The 15,768-nt window shown below is 41.3% G+C and overlaps 1 protein-coding gene across 1 annotated transcript in view; it reads left to right on the top strand.

The window, feature by feature from the left end:
• PCSK5 (proprotein convertase subtilisin/kexin type 5) overlaps nucleotides 1-15,204 on the top strand; it is a 383,530-nt gene extending 368,326 nt beyond the window's left edge. Inside the window, exons 34-38 of the mRNA XM_081151682.1 lie at nucleotides 2,096-2,273; nucleotides 4,770-4,987; nucleotides 7,740-7,840; nucleotides 8,865-9,051; nucleotides 11,848-15,204. Coding sequence (XP_081007808.1) covers nucleotides 2,096-2,273; nucleotides 4,770-4,987; nucleotides 7,740-7,840; nucleotides 8,865-9,051; nucleotides 11,848-12,254 — 1,091 coding nt within the window. The 3' untranslated portion in view covers nucleotides 12,255-15,204. The remainder of the gene's footprint in view (nucleotides 1-2,095; nucleotides 2,274-4,769; nucleotides 4,988-7,739; nucleotides 7,841-8,864; nucleotides 9,052-11,847) is intronic.
• Nucleotides 15,205-15,768: the final 564 nt, after the last annotated feature.

Below are 15,768 nucleotides of genomic sequence, written 5' to 3'. Positions count from 1 at the left end.
CAATGACCTTTCTTCCCAGCAGTTACAGCTTCATAAGAATATTCCACATCTTTATATTATCCCAAACACCAGGGCCTTCTCTTCTAATTATCTAATTAGAGTGCTACCAGTGATCACCTCAGTTGCCTTCACACAGACAGGAAGATGTCTTATCACTACAAGGTGGTCTTCTCTTAAACTAGGGCTATGAATCAGACTAGAACTGAGACTTCAGCACTAAGGTGTAATACAGTACACAATGTGTAATCCTCTACACAGTCCCCCAAGGGCTGGGGACAGGATGTGCTCAGGCCTGGTCTTCTCATATTCTCCCGCCCTGTCCCTCACCACTACCCTCTCAAGGGTCAGGCTAGGAATAAGCTAGATAATTCCTCTGGAGGTTGTGGTAGACTGAACAATACTAAACTCCCTAAAAACAAGACTAACCCCCTAAAAATGTCTACATCCCAATCCCCAGGCACTGGGAATATGTTGCCTAACTTGGCAAAAAGGATTTTGCAGGTGTGATTGAATTAATAGTCTTGATTTGGGAGGATTATCATGGAGTGCCACAAGGGTCCTTGTAAGAGGGAGGCAGGATTATCAAGGATAGTAGTTCAAGACTATGTGATGTCAGAACAGAGGAGCAGAGAGAGAGAAGATGCTATGTTATGACTGTGAAGATGGAGGCGGCCATGAGCCAAGAAGTGCAGGTGGCCTCGAGAAGCTGAAAAAGGTAAAGGAACAGGTTCTCCCCCAGAGCCTCTACAAGGAACATAGCCTTCTGGGCCCAGTTTAGACATCTGACCTCCAGAACTGTAAGATGAAACAATTGTACTGCTTTTAGCCACTAAGTCTGTGGTAATATGTTATGACAGCAATAGGAAACTAATACAGAGGTGTTTCATCTTTAAGGGATTAAGGCCTCCCCCTAGTAAGCCAGATACATCAGCGGGACAATGAACTATTGCCAATATCCCTCTTTAACAAAATAGCCACCAAACAAACATTGACTGGGTACCTGGCCCTGGTACTAGGTGATGGCAAATCAGAGAATGAATGGCATGGCCCTGCCCTCGAGTAACTCAGAGAGTCTCCCAGTACAGAGGTCGAGTCCGCATCAGCTCTAGTATGGTTTAGTACAGGGGGAAGGCTGTACTTAATGCTGACTGGAGTTATGGAGACAAACTGGCTCATGGTCTGGTCTAAACTTGACCAGTGACTAATACTAAAAATGCAGGAGAGCCTGAGTTCCATTCAGTGAGGTTAATCTAAAACTGGGGCAGAAGCTGCCTCAAAGAACTGGGTGCTAAACAGCAAAGCCAGCGAATCTCAGCTTTGTGCTTTCTCATTAAACCACCCTCCATTTCCACTCCTAAATGTTATTAAGGAAGAAGAAAAGACAAGAATCAGCAGCTCCACTGGAGCTGGCAGAGAAAGGACTGGGGTTGTGTGGGACTGAACTACTTGACTCCGATTCATCTCTCTGTACAGAACAGAGGACTTAAAGCTTTAATTAGTCTTTAAATACATGGGCAAAACAGAGTCTCACTGTCCATTGAACTTTCTTCATGATGGCAGTGCTTTACATCTGTGCTCATGCAACTAAGGAAGTGAAGTTTTAATTTTATTTCATTTTAAATTTCAAGAGCCATAGTGTGTGGAACAGCACAGCAGAACCGAAGGTGAAATTTGATACGTATTGGAGGGAACACATTCAAGGCTAGAAACAGAAAGTGGAAATTGTGGGAAGATGTCATCACACTTTCTGCTTTCTTCAATGGAGCCCTGACTCAGCCCCAGCCTTACATGGGCTCCCTCTCCTGGGAGACCCCACACATCCTCTAGCTCATTTTCACAGGCTGGTTTCCATCCCACCCAACATGGCCAGTCCACTGTGACCTCTGTTTTCTGTCAGCTCCTAATGGTATTATGGTTGATTCTATTTCTTGGATATTCATCGTAGCTCTCAAGGATCTCCATCAGCCCACAGGGACACTGTCTCATTTGTTGTGAACCCCCCTCCCACCGTGGTACACAGTGGGGAGCATACAGAAGAGGTTTGGGAGACGTGTGTCATACTTGATACCAAGACAGACTCTTCCTCCCTTGGCAGACACAACCTGTGTGCAGGACTGCCCCGAGGGCTACTACACTGATGAAGACAGCCACCGGTGTGACCCCTGCCACAGCTCCTGTAAGACATGTGAAGGGAGACACAGCACACAGTGCCTCTCCTGCCAACCGGGCTGGTTCCAGCTGGGAAAGGAGTGCCTGCCCCAGTGCAGGGAAGGGTAAGTTGCTCAACACACTTTTCCCTCATTTAATCCTATAACCACTCCAGATCTCACTATGAGCAGACCCATTTTTGCAGATGAGGAAGCTAAGCCCCAGAACATTTATATAACCAGGTCGAAGTCTCACTGCCAATAAGGGACAAAGATGAGAGTGCAACCCAAGCTTAACAGTCTCTAAAGGATTTCTGCCAGTTCAGAGGAATGGAAAAGGAAACAAGAGAGGCAAGTGACCCAGTAAGAGAACACAAAGGGTCAGATTATTAAATCAGACTCACGTGCCAAACAAGGGAGCGGTGAAGCATGCTTCCCTTAGAGAAATCCAAGACCAGGAATGTAGGTTCTTTCTCTTCTGCATTTAGATTTAAGAGACATTTTTAACAGAAATTGTTCCTCTTGTAAAATCAATGATTCACACGCATTGCATGAGCTTCATATATATAAACTCTTTGCCTTGGAAACGCAGGTATGTAATTCTCTGCACCCTGTCCCAACACACACAATTATTTTCGTGTTTGACCTCAGGGCAGGATCTTGAAGGCCCCAGTTACTCTTTGTACTTATGCACAAGATCTTCCTCCAGGCTATAGGCTCCAGAGATTTCACAGCCACCTTATGCAGTAGAGTCATCAAAATAAGCAGTGGTGCTGTTCTCTTCTTGTAACCTGATCCAGTAAACTGTCCATTGTCTTTCTTTTAGCATTACCCTTTGATAACCTTTAAAGCTTGGTATTGATAAGCCTTTTTCCCCACAGTTCCTATTGATTCTTTTAATCTTCATAACATTAGTAAGAAATGTTTGTAGGCTGCTTTAGAGTTTACACAGTACTTCCACTCACCATGTATCTTTGCATTACAATTTGACTCAACAACTATCCTATGAGGTTGATATTACTCTCTGCATTTCACAGATGAGGAAAGCAAGTCTCAGGAAGGTTAAATGACCTACCCAAAGTTACACAGCTACTAATACATGGTGGAGTCAAAACTAAAAACCAGATCTGACTTCAATGCTGTGTATTCCCTCCGTTCTGTAGGGATTTTCACTCTTCCCCATTGCTTTCTCTTTGGAACTTTAGGTGATCTTTATCAGCTATTCAGCCCTGGGTTGGTGCTTGCTTCTGTTCTCCCCTCAGTGCTTCAGAAGGTGAAACAAGGCTTGACTTGCTGCAAGCTGGGCCTCTGAGGTACAAGTGTACTCATGCAGATCAGCTACGGGTGGCCAGGGAGAGGCAGGCTCAGCATTATCTAGCCATGGCGCTAGTTTCCAACAAGTTAGTACAACTGAAATAAACTTAAAAAACAAAAAACTAATGGTCCCAATAGTTTTGTGGCAGAGAAACCAAGGGTTGAACCTTTGGGTTTCTAGGATAGCTTCAGTGTGCAGATGTCCAGAGATGCCAAGATGGCTCAGGTGACCTCTAGAAGTTCATCTTTGACAATGATTCCTTTTCTCTCTTATATCTTATGTGAATTTTTAAAATTTACCTTCAAATAATGCACTGCTTTGTTAGAGTGGTATTTAACAGATAAGTTCAAATCACATTGCCCTGCTGTTTGACTTTAAGCAAACTGTCTAAATTCTGAGCCTTAGTTTTTACATATGTAAAATAGAAATAATAATATGTAAATCATAAGGTTTACTATGCAAATTAATCATAAAATTCATAATTATCATTAATATACATTAATTACTTATGTGTCAGGCACTGTCCTAACAATTTTCTCAGTAATACCTTGTTTAATTGTAGGTGTGTACATTAGCCCCATATTACAGACCTGAGACACAGAGATGTTGTGTGACTTGCCCAAGGTCACACAGCTCATAAGTGGTATGGCTTTGAACCCATATAGTCCTTTAACAAAGGGCAAGCTCCTAACTGCCATACTCTAGTGTTTCATTTTCCGGTTCAATAAGGTGATATATTAAGTTTATGAAGTCCCTAGTGTATTATCAGGCATATAGTAGAAACTTCATGAACAATAACTATTGTTATATTTAGTGTCCAAAAATCTTTTAAATAGGGGTTACATGTATTATTATGAAACCATCAACATCACTCATGCCACCTCCCTATTTCAAGATGTTTTTTAAACAGAAATTAGAATAACCACTCAGAAGTACATTTAAGATGTCTTCCATTCCCTCATCCCATTCGACACAACTTAAAGCTTGAATTTCCAAGTAGAGAAGCATAGGGGTATATAGAAAGCAAAGGTAGTGGATAAGTGTTATATCACTACTACGTGTGGTAAGAACTAGGTCCTTTTATATGTGTTATCTAACTTAATCCTCACAAATAGCAAGGGAGAGACTGTAATGCCTAAATTACAGATAAGAAAACTGAGAATCATTAGATTTATTAGTATAGTTAGTAACGAGAAAAGGTAATTCACCAGCTTATAAATGACCACTGTGACCAGCCATGACTCTTCCTCTACGCCCAACTTAGGAGCAAAGCTTAGAATTGTCTTCGCTCCCCTCCTTGGTTGCAGATATTATGCAGCAAACTCCACTGGGCAGTGTGAGAGGTGCAACAAGAGCTGCAAGGCCTGCCGGGGCCCGCGCACCACCGACTGCCTGTCCTGCGACACGTTCTTCTTTCTGCTCCGCTCCAAGGGAGAGTGCCGTCGCACCTGCCCAGAACATTACTACGCAGACCAGAGGACACAGACCTGTCAGAGATGCCACCCGACTTGCCGTGAATGCAAAGGTGAGGGTGTACCTATCATTTTCCATGAGTGAATGGAAAAATACAAAGTTTGACTTCCTGCTTAGCCCCTCTCTTTTTTTCCACCACCTTTGGTGGTTCCTCTTACTTGCCAACCTCATAACCAGTCCTCTCCAGCATCAGCACCCTCTGTATTCTCCCGGCTTCTGCATCTGCCCTCTGGCCTGGGCTACTCCTGTACCACACTGCTGCTCGTCAGACTCTCCCATCCTTCAAGACCCGGATGCAGGTATTGTCTCCTCCAGGAGATGTTTCACACCTACTCTGTCTTCCTTCACTACATGTTGAGCTTAGAATCTGCCTAGTGAAATTTATTTTCATTACTTCAACAACTACTTAAGATATCTGCCTCAAACTCTCCAAAGTTCCATTCCTAGTTTCCAGTTACCTGCTTATCTGTCCCAGAGATCCTTAAAAGCAACATGTCCCAGAGCAGACACAATCTGGGTTTCCTCTGACACTCGTTCTTTCTGTTAATGGACCCACTATCCAACCAATTTCCCAGGTTTGAAACCTTGAAGTTATCCACCCCTTGCCTCCTGCCCAACCCACCTACCTTCCAGCAAAGAGAAACTTCAAGATCTGTTGACTGTCTCTCCTAAACATTCTCTCTCCTAAGCATTTCTCTACTCGGATCTCTTTCTGCACTCACACTATCCTCATTCTCCATTCTCAGGATCCCTTAGCCGACTTTCTGAAATAGCGAGCATGGAATCCTGGCTCCGGTCTGTGCTCTCTCCCCAGGTCACCCTGTACAATAGTGCCAGAGAGAGCTTTCTAAAATCCATATCTGCTCATTTCCTCCATAGCTAGACAAAGAAATGTGATCATGATGAATTCTCGTCAACATTTAGGAAAGAAATTCCTGTGTGGATAAAAAAGGGGCCACATCCTAAACCCGACTAGCTCAGGGGAGGCCTCCATGGAGGGCCTTACAAACTCAGAGACCAAAAGGTAACCAAAAGGATGTTCTGAACATAAGAACTCCTAACTAAAATGGAGTCATAATGGGTAGTCATGTCCTAGGCCTGTAGCTTCCTTCACAAAGGTCAGTCTTTACCTTAAGTGAGTCTGTCTATTTTAAAATTGGAGTAAGACATGTAAGCTATATTTTAGGGAAATGTACGGTAGGAAGAAAGGAAGTATGAGAAGACTGATTCTTTCAGAGACCATAATTATGTTCCAGACATGTAGGAAATTCTGTATGAAACTAGAAGTAAAATAAAAACAATGGCTTTGAATTTATATCACTACAGGCAGCTCCAATCAAAAAAGCAGTTGAGTAATAAAGGTTTATTCTTTAAGTGTTGTTCATAGCTCAGAATTCATTTTTCCATAGAAACATTATAAATGATTGAGCTCTCAAATCAGACATGAAACATTAACTCCATAGTGAATTTGAAGGACTGTTCTAGTTCAAGCTTAACTAACCACTCTTTACAATAGTCTTCTGCTTGGAAGACCTACACAAATTCCAACTCACAATACCAGGCACATTCCATGCCCTGTCTGTCTCTATGCTTCTTTTTAGAAATTCTCAGCAAAAATGCCAGGGCTTTCCTAAGGGGATGATCTAGAGCTCAGGTCTCTTGTCTCTAAACTCTTTCCAGGAATTATCACTTGGTATTTACATAGAAATGACTGAGTCAGTCATTCTTGTGGTCTCTGAATTAGGAGAGAGGGGTATTACCTCCACAGGAAGCAGAGTCTATAGATCCAGACCCCTCTATGTGGTGGTTCATGTGTTAAGGTAAAGAGTATGATAGAAAGAACACTAGAGTATGAGTCAACAAACCTGAATTTGAATCATGACTCCATCATTACCTATGTAAACTTGAATGAGTGACTTCACATGTCTGAGCCTTAGTTTTTATCTATTTAAAAAAAAATAAACAGCCCTAGCCAGGTTGGCTCAGTGGTTGGAGTGTCCGCCCAAGGACTGAGGGTCCTGGGTTGGATTCTGGCTAAAGGTACGTACCTCGGGTGCAGGCTCAATCCCGTTTGGGGCACGTATGGGAGGCAACCAATGGATACGTCTCTCTCACGTCAATGTTTCTCCCTCTCTCTCTTCCTTCCACTCTCTGAAAGGCAACGGAAAAAATATCCTCAGATACGGATTTTAAAAATTAATAATAATAATAATAATAAACAAATAGGATGTCAAATTTCTGAGAAGAGAGTTTATAGTTTTCATGAGAATTTCAAAGAAAACTCTCACCACCACGCCCAAAATTAAGAACCATTGGACAAAATGATCTGCTAAATTCTTGTAGCCCTAGCATTTTAAGTTTTAGGTCTGGTGTTGTTTCTCAGTTAGGAACTGCCTAATCATGAATTACTCACTGAGTTGTGGGACCCCCCCAAATCTGCTGGTATAATCCTTGTCCTCTATACTGGTTAAAAATAAGCAGAATGATAAATGAAGGTTTTATAAACGTTCTATATGATTTCTCATTCTCTGAAAATCCCCTTGCTTTAATAAAAGATCTGTCATCCCCAAATCCTCAATTTCCAAAGTGAAAGTTTACATTGATTGAAATAATTGGAGAATTTCTAGGTCTTCACCTGGTGTCTTGTAGACTCTGTGTTTTGTTTTGTTTTTTCATATCCTCAATCAATTCACCCTCTACTTCAATTTACTTGTCATAGTCCTTGCTCTTGGGTGTTCTGGAACCAAGACAGAGGCCGAAACCTAAGGTCAGGCTCATAACTTAGAATCATTTTCCTCTTTCAGGAACAGGAGCATTGGAGTGCTTATCCTGTGTGTGGAGTTACCACCTGGCGGGAGAAATCTGCGTCCCAGACTGTTTTGTGGGGAAATACAGAGTGGGAGAGGTACTGAGAGCTGGGCATGGTGTGCTTTCTGCCATTCCACAGAGGGAAATGAGCTAGTTTCTGCATGTCATTCTAGGCAAAGTAAAAAAGTCCTAAAATTCTTACACTCTCTAGAGTGCAGGTTTAATATTTTAAAATCTCCTACCATTGAATCATGGATTAATGGTGCTATCCACCTGTAGCTTTAATTTCAATCAAAGGAACTGAGAAGACCTGAGATAAGTAATGGGGAAGTTAAGTCATGAGGGCCTCAGAATTAACTCTACATTCATTGCTCAAGACCTTAGAAGTTTCAGGTCTGCATAGGTATGTTATGTCAGAAGTAGATATATCTTTTCTTACCCCATTACTGTCTAACCTGGAAATCTGAATAAAGTCAGAACTACTAGCTGATGTTTTTCCATTTCCTCTACCCCTTCACAGTGTGTTAAGATTTATTTTCATTTGCTTGCTTAGAAACCATAATTTTTCTGAGTCCGCTAACTTCTTGATTATGTTTCCAAACTTTAGAAGTTGAGTAAATCTCTCTATGGCGAAATAAACATTATTCAGCACATTCACATATGAGCTTTCTTTAAATTCTGACAGTAGCCCTTATTACCCTTTGGTGAAACTGAGGTTCAGAGAGATTAAATAGTTAGTAAAGACCACATGAGTAGTAAGTAACAAAGCTGGGATTGAACCCAGTGGCTCTGACTCCTAATCCAAGATTTGATTAGATACTAATAGCTGAGAAAGCACCTTATCAGTGCCTAAAACACGCCACAGTGCTCAACAAAGACAATGCCCATTCCATCTTTTGCTATTACACCATCTTTCCAGCACAAGGGACGGAGCAATTTGTCAGGAGGGAGGCCACTTTCTCATCTCCCAGTTCCCTTCCCGTTAAGATTTAACGGCTTTAGTTAAACAATCACAACCTCCTCCCTTCCTTATGGAGATAAGATAGAACTCCCACCTGAGAACTCCAGGGCCTTGTAAATCCCTCCCCACTCAAAAGGAATTTTCTGATTGTTCTTAACAGGGGGATAAATTTAACTGTGAAAAATGCCACGAGAGCTGTGTACAATGCAAAGGGCCTGGAGCCAAGAACTGCACAATGTGTCCCGCCAACCTCCTGCTGCTCATGGATGACAGTCGCTGCCTGCACTGTTGCAACACCTCTGATCCCACCAATACCGAGGAGTGCTGCGACTGCCAGGATACCACAGGTGAGGGGAGAGGAAGAGCAGCCTGGAGAGGAAGGGCATGTCCTCAGGAAGCTGATGGGAGCAGGAGGGAGAGGATAGAAAGTTCTGGAGAATCAACATGGCTACCTTTTTATTGAGTGCTTGCTATGTGCCTATTGTACTTGAAACTTTCTGTCCATCATCTCATATAAGTAGATATTACTAATCCCGTTTTACAGATGAGGAGACTGAGGCTCAAAGGGTTTGATTAGCATGCCTGAGTCCACGCCAATGTTAAGAGGCTCATCTAGAATTAGAATATGGGTGCTTTGGATTGCAAAGCCTGCATTCTTTCCACAACTGTGCTGCCTCCAACATTACAGCTCAAGTAGGTCTAGAATTTTGTCTTTCTAAAATTACCTTATTCCTTTTTTATTTTTCCCTTCTGAGAAAAAAGGGAAAGAATCAACTATCAAGAAAGCCGATGCCAATATTATCTTGACGAATCATTCCGTGGAAGTCAGCCCAAATCTAGGCTTCCCATTACAGACCTAAGGCATTTTCGAAATGAACTTTCATTGAAAGTTAAACAGAAACAAACCTTTTTAACCAATCCCCAGTCCCCCAAATGTCTCCCACCCCCAGCTCCATCTGTATGGGTACTTGGTTCCCATTGGCCACAAACTTAGAAAGACTCCAAATGGAATGATTTCTTTTTAAAAATAAAAAATAAATTCTTAAAATATATTCTCTAGTCCAGAAGCAAATCATTTCCTTGGGGTTCAGATATATCATGGCCTGACAAAAACAGATATCATATTTATGGGAGCATGTTCATTTATAAGTGAAGTAGAGCCCAGGTCCATCACTACTACTAGCCTTTTCTATTTTTTTAATCAGCCTTTTCAATTAAATTCTAAATAGCATCTTTCCAAAAACTAATGATTTCCTTCTTTCAGCTTTCCCACCCCTACAAGCAGCTGATTTCCCCAGCTCCTCATATTCATCTACCTTCAGGGTTTGATTGCCTAATATTCATGCTGTGTCAGCTAAGAATAATAATCCTAATTACATCGATGGCTTTAAATGAAACCAGAAGATGGGGGTAGAGTTTCTGTAAGCCTGTTGCTATTAAAAACTAGTTAGTCAGCTTTCCTGGGCCGTCTATGGTTCTCAAAGATCCACCTGGGGCATCTCTGCAAAAGTCTAAACACTCTTGACAACCTATTCATTCTTTACTGAGACATTTGCTCCTTCAAAGAAACCAGATCACAGAGGCCGACCCTGACTGCAAACCTAAGACTGTGGAACAGTAAGATGTGATTGCATATGGCGCCCTAGTAATTGAAAGGTCTTTTATTGATTCTCCTGCCTCAGGCAGTATTTATCGCCAAGTACCACACACCGATTGCTTATCCATCTCTCTGGTACTTTAATATTTCCTCCAGGGAAAAATTCTGTGCTGTATTGCTAATGAAAGCCATAATGATAGTGCTGTTACTTTAGAAGAAATTCTGCTTAATGGGCAAAATCTCATAAGAATGAAAGTTACAATAAAATAGAAAAGTTGTTTATCACTAGCAAAAAGAGAAAGATATAGTGGTGATGAATCAGATGTAATCAGCCAATACCTAATAAGCAAAACTAATCGCCCTTAAAATAATTGGCAGCAGTATTATATCATTAAGCTAGTATGTACAATGTACCTAGAATCTCTCATAAAAGAATCCTGGAGTCAGACTCAGGTGATTCAAAAAGTGTTTATGGAAAACAGTGTGAATTTCAGCTTGTACATCCAACATGGCCTGATAGTTTTTTTCTCTAGTTCTTTCATACTTTCTTTCACACTCCCATTTGGTGGGTTAAAGAAGAGAAGAAAAAAAAAAAATATAGGTAACTTACTCAAATCATACCACCTGAATAAATGGTTGACAAGTAAGAAAAATGAAGCCATCACTGAAGTTACGGTTTAATCTTTTCATCTGTGACAGTTTTCATTACTCCATGTTCTCAATGCATCAGAACAGAGACTGGTGAATGACAGGGGGCAGAGCTTTCTTCAGAAATCTTAATTATGATAGAAGAAATTTAAAGGTAGTACTTCTCTCCCTGCCAAATCAGGGCCACAGAATGCCAAGAAGTGAAAAACAGTAGTCAGAGTGTTTTATCCTAACAGCTCCAGACTATACCATGAAGTTAGGATTTCTGGGTTTGAATTCTCATTGCTCCACAAACAAACTCGTGGCTCTGACGATGTGAAAATTCACTTCCTCTCTGTGGGCCTCAGTTTTCTCAACTGTCAAGTAACAGACTGACCTAAGGAAATCTAAGGCCCCACACAGAAATAAGAATCAATGGCTTTATAAATAATCTGCTCCTGTCATTGAATGGTGGCACAATCATGTTTGGACCAGATTTAAGAGTAGCTTGGGAAAGGGCACAGTTTTGGGAAAAGTCAGAGTTATTTACTTAGCTTTAAGTGATTCATAGCCCAAGGTGGGACATTTTTCTCAGAAGAGAAATATACTTGATTGGTAAGGTTGGACACTTGGCTACTGACCCATGAGTATGGGGATGGGGGGGCTCCCTTTGGATCTCAAACTGACCTTTATTCTAGAAGGGTTTGATGGCATCATCTGACGTAGACTGGGCTTCTCATGCAATACACACCACAGTCCTGCAGAGTGGCGTGCCTTTTAAGAAAATCAGAGAGAAATTCTACCAGTGTAGATTTAAAAGATAAAGTTGAAGTTCTTAACCTCAGAAACTAATTTCCACCATTCCATTTTTTCTCTCTCATCCTCTCCCCCCTCTTCCTTTGGGGTCACCTTCCAACAGATGAGTGCATCCTTCGAGCAAGTGAGGTCGAGTCTGCCCCTGAGCGTTCCCTGACAGCCTTGTTCATCGCCTCCTTCGTCATGCTGGTGCTGCTGCTCGGGGCGGCTGTGATCGTCTGGAGGAAATCGAGGGGCCGAGCCCAGGCAGCGGAGAAGGCGGGCTATGAAAAGCTGGCCGACCCTAGCAAGCCCCACTCCTCCTACAAGAGCAACCTTCGAGAGAGCACCACCTTTGAAGAGGATCAGGTGATTGAGTACAGGGACCGCGACTATGATGAGGATGATGAGGATGACATCGTCTACATGGGCCAAGATGGCACTGTCTACCGGAAATTTAAGTATGGGCTGCTGGATGATGATGATGATGATGAGCTGGAATACGACGATGAGAGCTACTCCTACCAATAACCAGAGCCCCCCCCCCCGTTCCATCCACGGGCATGCACGTGAGCATCGAGCCTGGGGCTGCCCTCACGCACCAGGCTGAGGGGTGCGTGCCCCCAACCGTCTTCTTCGCGTGGTTCCAACTAGGTCATGTAAGAATGCCGGAACGTTTCATTCTTCCTTTGAGTGGCTAAACCCAATAAACCAGAATTGTTCATCCGTAACTGAGGAGCAAGGATAAAATCTGGAGGGCTTGTCTTCAAAGCAACACGTCAAGACACAAAACACAGAAAGTAGAAACAAATGAGATTTGTACAAACTATTTTATGTGATTTTTTTTTTTCTTTCAAAAAAGGAAGCGGACCTACACAAAATCTGTTTTGTGGCTGTATTGTGAGATATCTACTGCCTTCTGAGATTCTGATATTTCTGTAAATGATTTTGGGGGATGAGGAGATGAAAGAGTTATTTGTCTTAGGGGATCTTTCCCGCCTGATAACTCTCTTGAGGCAGAGGCTGGTTCCATAAGGGCAACCAAGGAAGGTTCTCCTCCTCATGCCACTTAATAATTGACTCCAGACTGCTCCTGGCGAGCAAAAGAGACCACCTCTGCTGAGGCTGGTCTTGACCTATTTAGAGATGAGGAAAGAAAGGGAAGGTGGCACCACGGCTGAGAAATCATATGTTTGCTGGGTTCTGGTTCATCTGCGTTAATCCAGAGTCATCATGATTCTAAGGGCAAAGCAAGTTCAGGCAGGAGACAGCAGCAAACCTCATAGGAAAGAAATCACTAACCTTCCAAGAATTGCAGCATTACACCCTCATGAGTTTCTAAGAGCAATTCTGGTTGGAAACATCAGCTAAGACATCAAGTAATAAAAACAAAATGGCTGTGTTAACATAAAATGGATAAAATGACCAAAACTCTAAAAAAAGAAGAGCTGTCATCAGTAGCCTGTCACAGAACTGTGGACTCTACATAGAAAAAGTTGGAATGGAGTCTAACATGGAAAATCCCAACTTTCTACTCACAAGCTTAATCTAGCTGCTGACCAGCCTTCCAGCACTTTTTTTTTAAATATATCTTTATTGACTTCAGAGAGAGGAAGGGAGAGGGAGAGAGAGAGAAACATTAATGATGAAAGAGTCATTGATCAGCTGCCTCCTGACCGGGGATCGAGCCCCCAACCCGGCCATGCACCCTGACCGGGAATCGAACCGCGATCTCTTGGATCCTAGGTCGATGCTCAACCACTGAGCCACACCCGGCCAGGCGCCAGCACTTTTTTGTCCCTGTGACTTTTGTTTCTAGGCCTCCCTTTCTCCACTTTCCTGTCAAGTACCAGCTTAAATTCAGCTGGGAGAGTTTTTTTGCAGATAATACAATGAAAGGGACTCTTTGTTGTGTGAAATTACCTAAGCAGGGTTTTATGGATTTCCTTGTCAAAACAGGAGTTATAGGCTGTACCAGGAGCAGACAACTGCTTCTGGTTAGAAAGTGACATTTTCAGATGATGATAATTATTAAAAAAATTCATTGCACATCTACTATGTATCAGGTACTGAGCTAAATGCCTTTAAAAAAAATCACCCCACTTAATACCACCATAGCTTCATGAGGTCGGTACCATTATTACTCTGTTTTCATAGGGAACTCAAGGCTTAGGAGGTTAAGTAATTATCCCAAGGTCACAGAAAGCTAATCAAGATTCAAGGAAAAAGAATGACCCCATAGCACATGTTAATAATTATGCTACACTAACATAAAGTGGGAAAAGACACATCCTAAATCTAATAAAGGCATGTCTATTATTTTATTTCATGATAAGCCAACTGTATTATCTTTACTAAATTTGTGCATTTTCATTCTTTTTTTTAAAACATGACACAAGAAATCTCTGTGAAGAAGTCTTCAGTTTATGGACTGCCTAGGTGTTCTTTAGGGGAAAGCTCTTAAAGGTTGGCAAACTTTCTCCGGAAAGGGCCAGGTAACAAAGCCTTTAGGCTTTGCACAACAACTCAACTCTGCCATTGTGGCATGAATGAAACCAGTCCATAACAAATGGGTGGGCTGTGCTCCAACAAAACTTTATTTATGGACACGACAATTTGGATATAAGATAATTTTAACATGTCATAACATGTTATTCTTTTGACTTTTTTCTTTAATCACTTAAAAATATAAAAAGCATCCATAGCTCAGGGAAGTTCCAAAATTGATGATGGGCCAGAATTGACCAACAGACTGGAGTTTGCGCGCCTCATCTCAAAAAAATTCTTAAGAGACTATGTGTATCACACACAGATATGATATGCTTCCAAAATTTTTCACCATTTAAAATTATCTCTTTAAAAGATTTTGAGGCCCTGTTAGTTCCCTTTGTAATTCTTAGAAATAAAAATACATGTAAGATAGCAATTATATCAATGAAAGAATTTCTCTCTTGCTGTGTAATTACAGAGTGTAGCCTATAAAAATAAGTAATTTTGTTTATACTGTGTTTTTCATGTCTCCTGATAATTCTAAAGCTCTGACAGAATGAGTTTGACATTTCTTTGTGTAGCCTGGAAATCGTTTTCCAAGAAAAATAGGTGTTTATGATACACACTTAAGGATTAAATGAGGTCAAGATGACCTTGAATACTAAGAAAAATTGTGTTGTTACTACTCTATGTGAGCCTGAAAAGATGGTTCATGCTGTGTATTGGTTCAGTTTGACATCTTTCCTTCTTTGTTCTTAGTGATGCCACATTATTCTCAGACTTCTGTTGAATACTGTGCTAACAACTGTCTAAATAGGTAAATGTGTGGCTGGAAAACAAAGTCACTTTTTGGTTTTCTGTTTGCAAATAACTTGGAAATTTTAAGAGCATCCTTGTAGACTGGAAATAACATCAAGGGGCTGGGCAAGAGCCTGGAAGGATCCAGTTCATAGAAAATAATTTTAAAATTGGAAATAAAATTAAATCAGACAAGATCATTCTATGGGGACTTATTAACAGACTATTTCTTAGCACTTTCTATGCACAGTACAATCATGCACCACTTAATGATGGAGATACTTTCTGAGAAATGCCTTGTTAGGCAATTTAATTGTTGTGTGAATATGATAGAGTGTACATACACAAACCTACATGGTATAGCCTACTACACACCTAGGCCATATGGTATAGCCTATTACTCTTAGGCTTTAAGTTTGTACAGCATGTTATTGTACTGAATACTGTAGATGATTGTAAAAATAGTATTGTATATCTAAATATATCTAAACATAGAAAGGGTACCATAAAAATACAGTATAAAAGATAAATAATGGTACAACTGTGTAGGGCACTTACCATGAATGGAGTTTGCAGGATTGGAAGTTATTCTGGGTCAGTGAGTGAGTGAGTGGTGAGTGAATGTGAGGGCCTAGAACATTACTGTACATGACTGTGAACTTTATAAACACTGTACACTTAGGCTACACTAACTTTGTAAAAAAAAAAAAAAGTATTTTTTTCTTCAATAATAAATTAACCTTGGCCTCCCATAACT

Source organism: Miniopterus schreibersii (genome assembly GCF_964146895.1).
Source record: "Miniopterus schreibersii genome assembly, chromosome: 11".
NCBI classification, from domain to species: Eukaryota; Metazoa; Chordata; class Mammalia; order Chiroptera; family Miniopteridae; genus Miniopterus; species Miniopterus schreibersii.
Note: the sequence above shows the minus strand (reverse complement) of the source record. Positions and strands in the feature narration are given on the sequence as shown.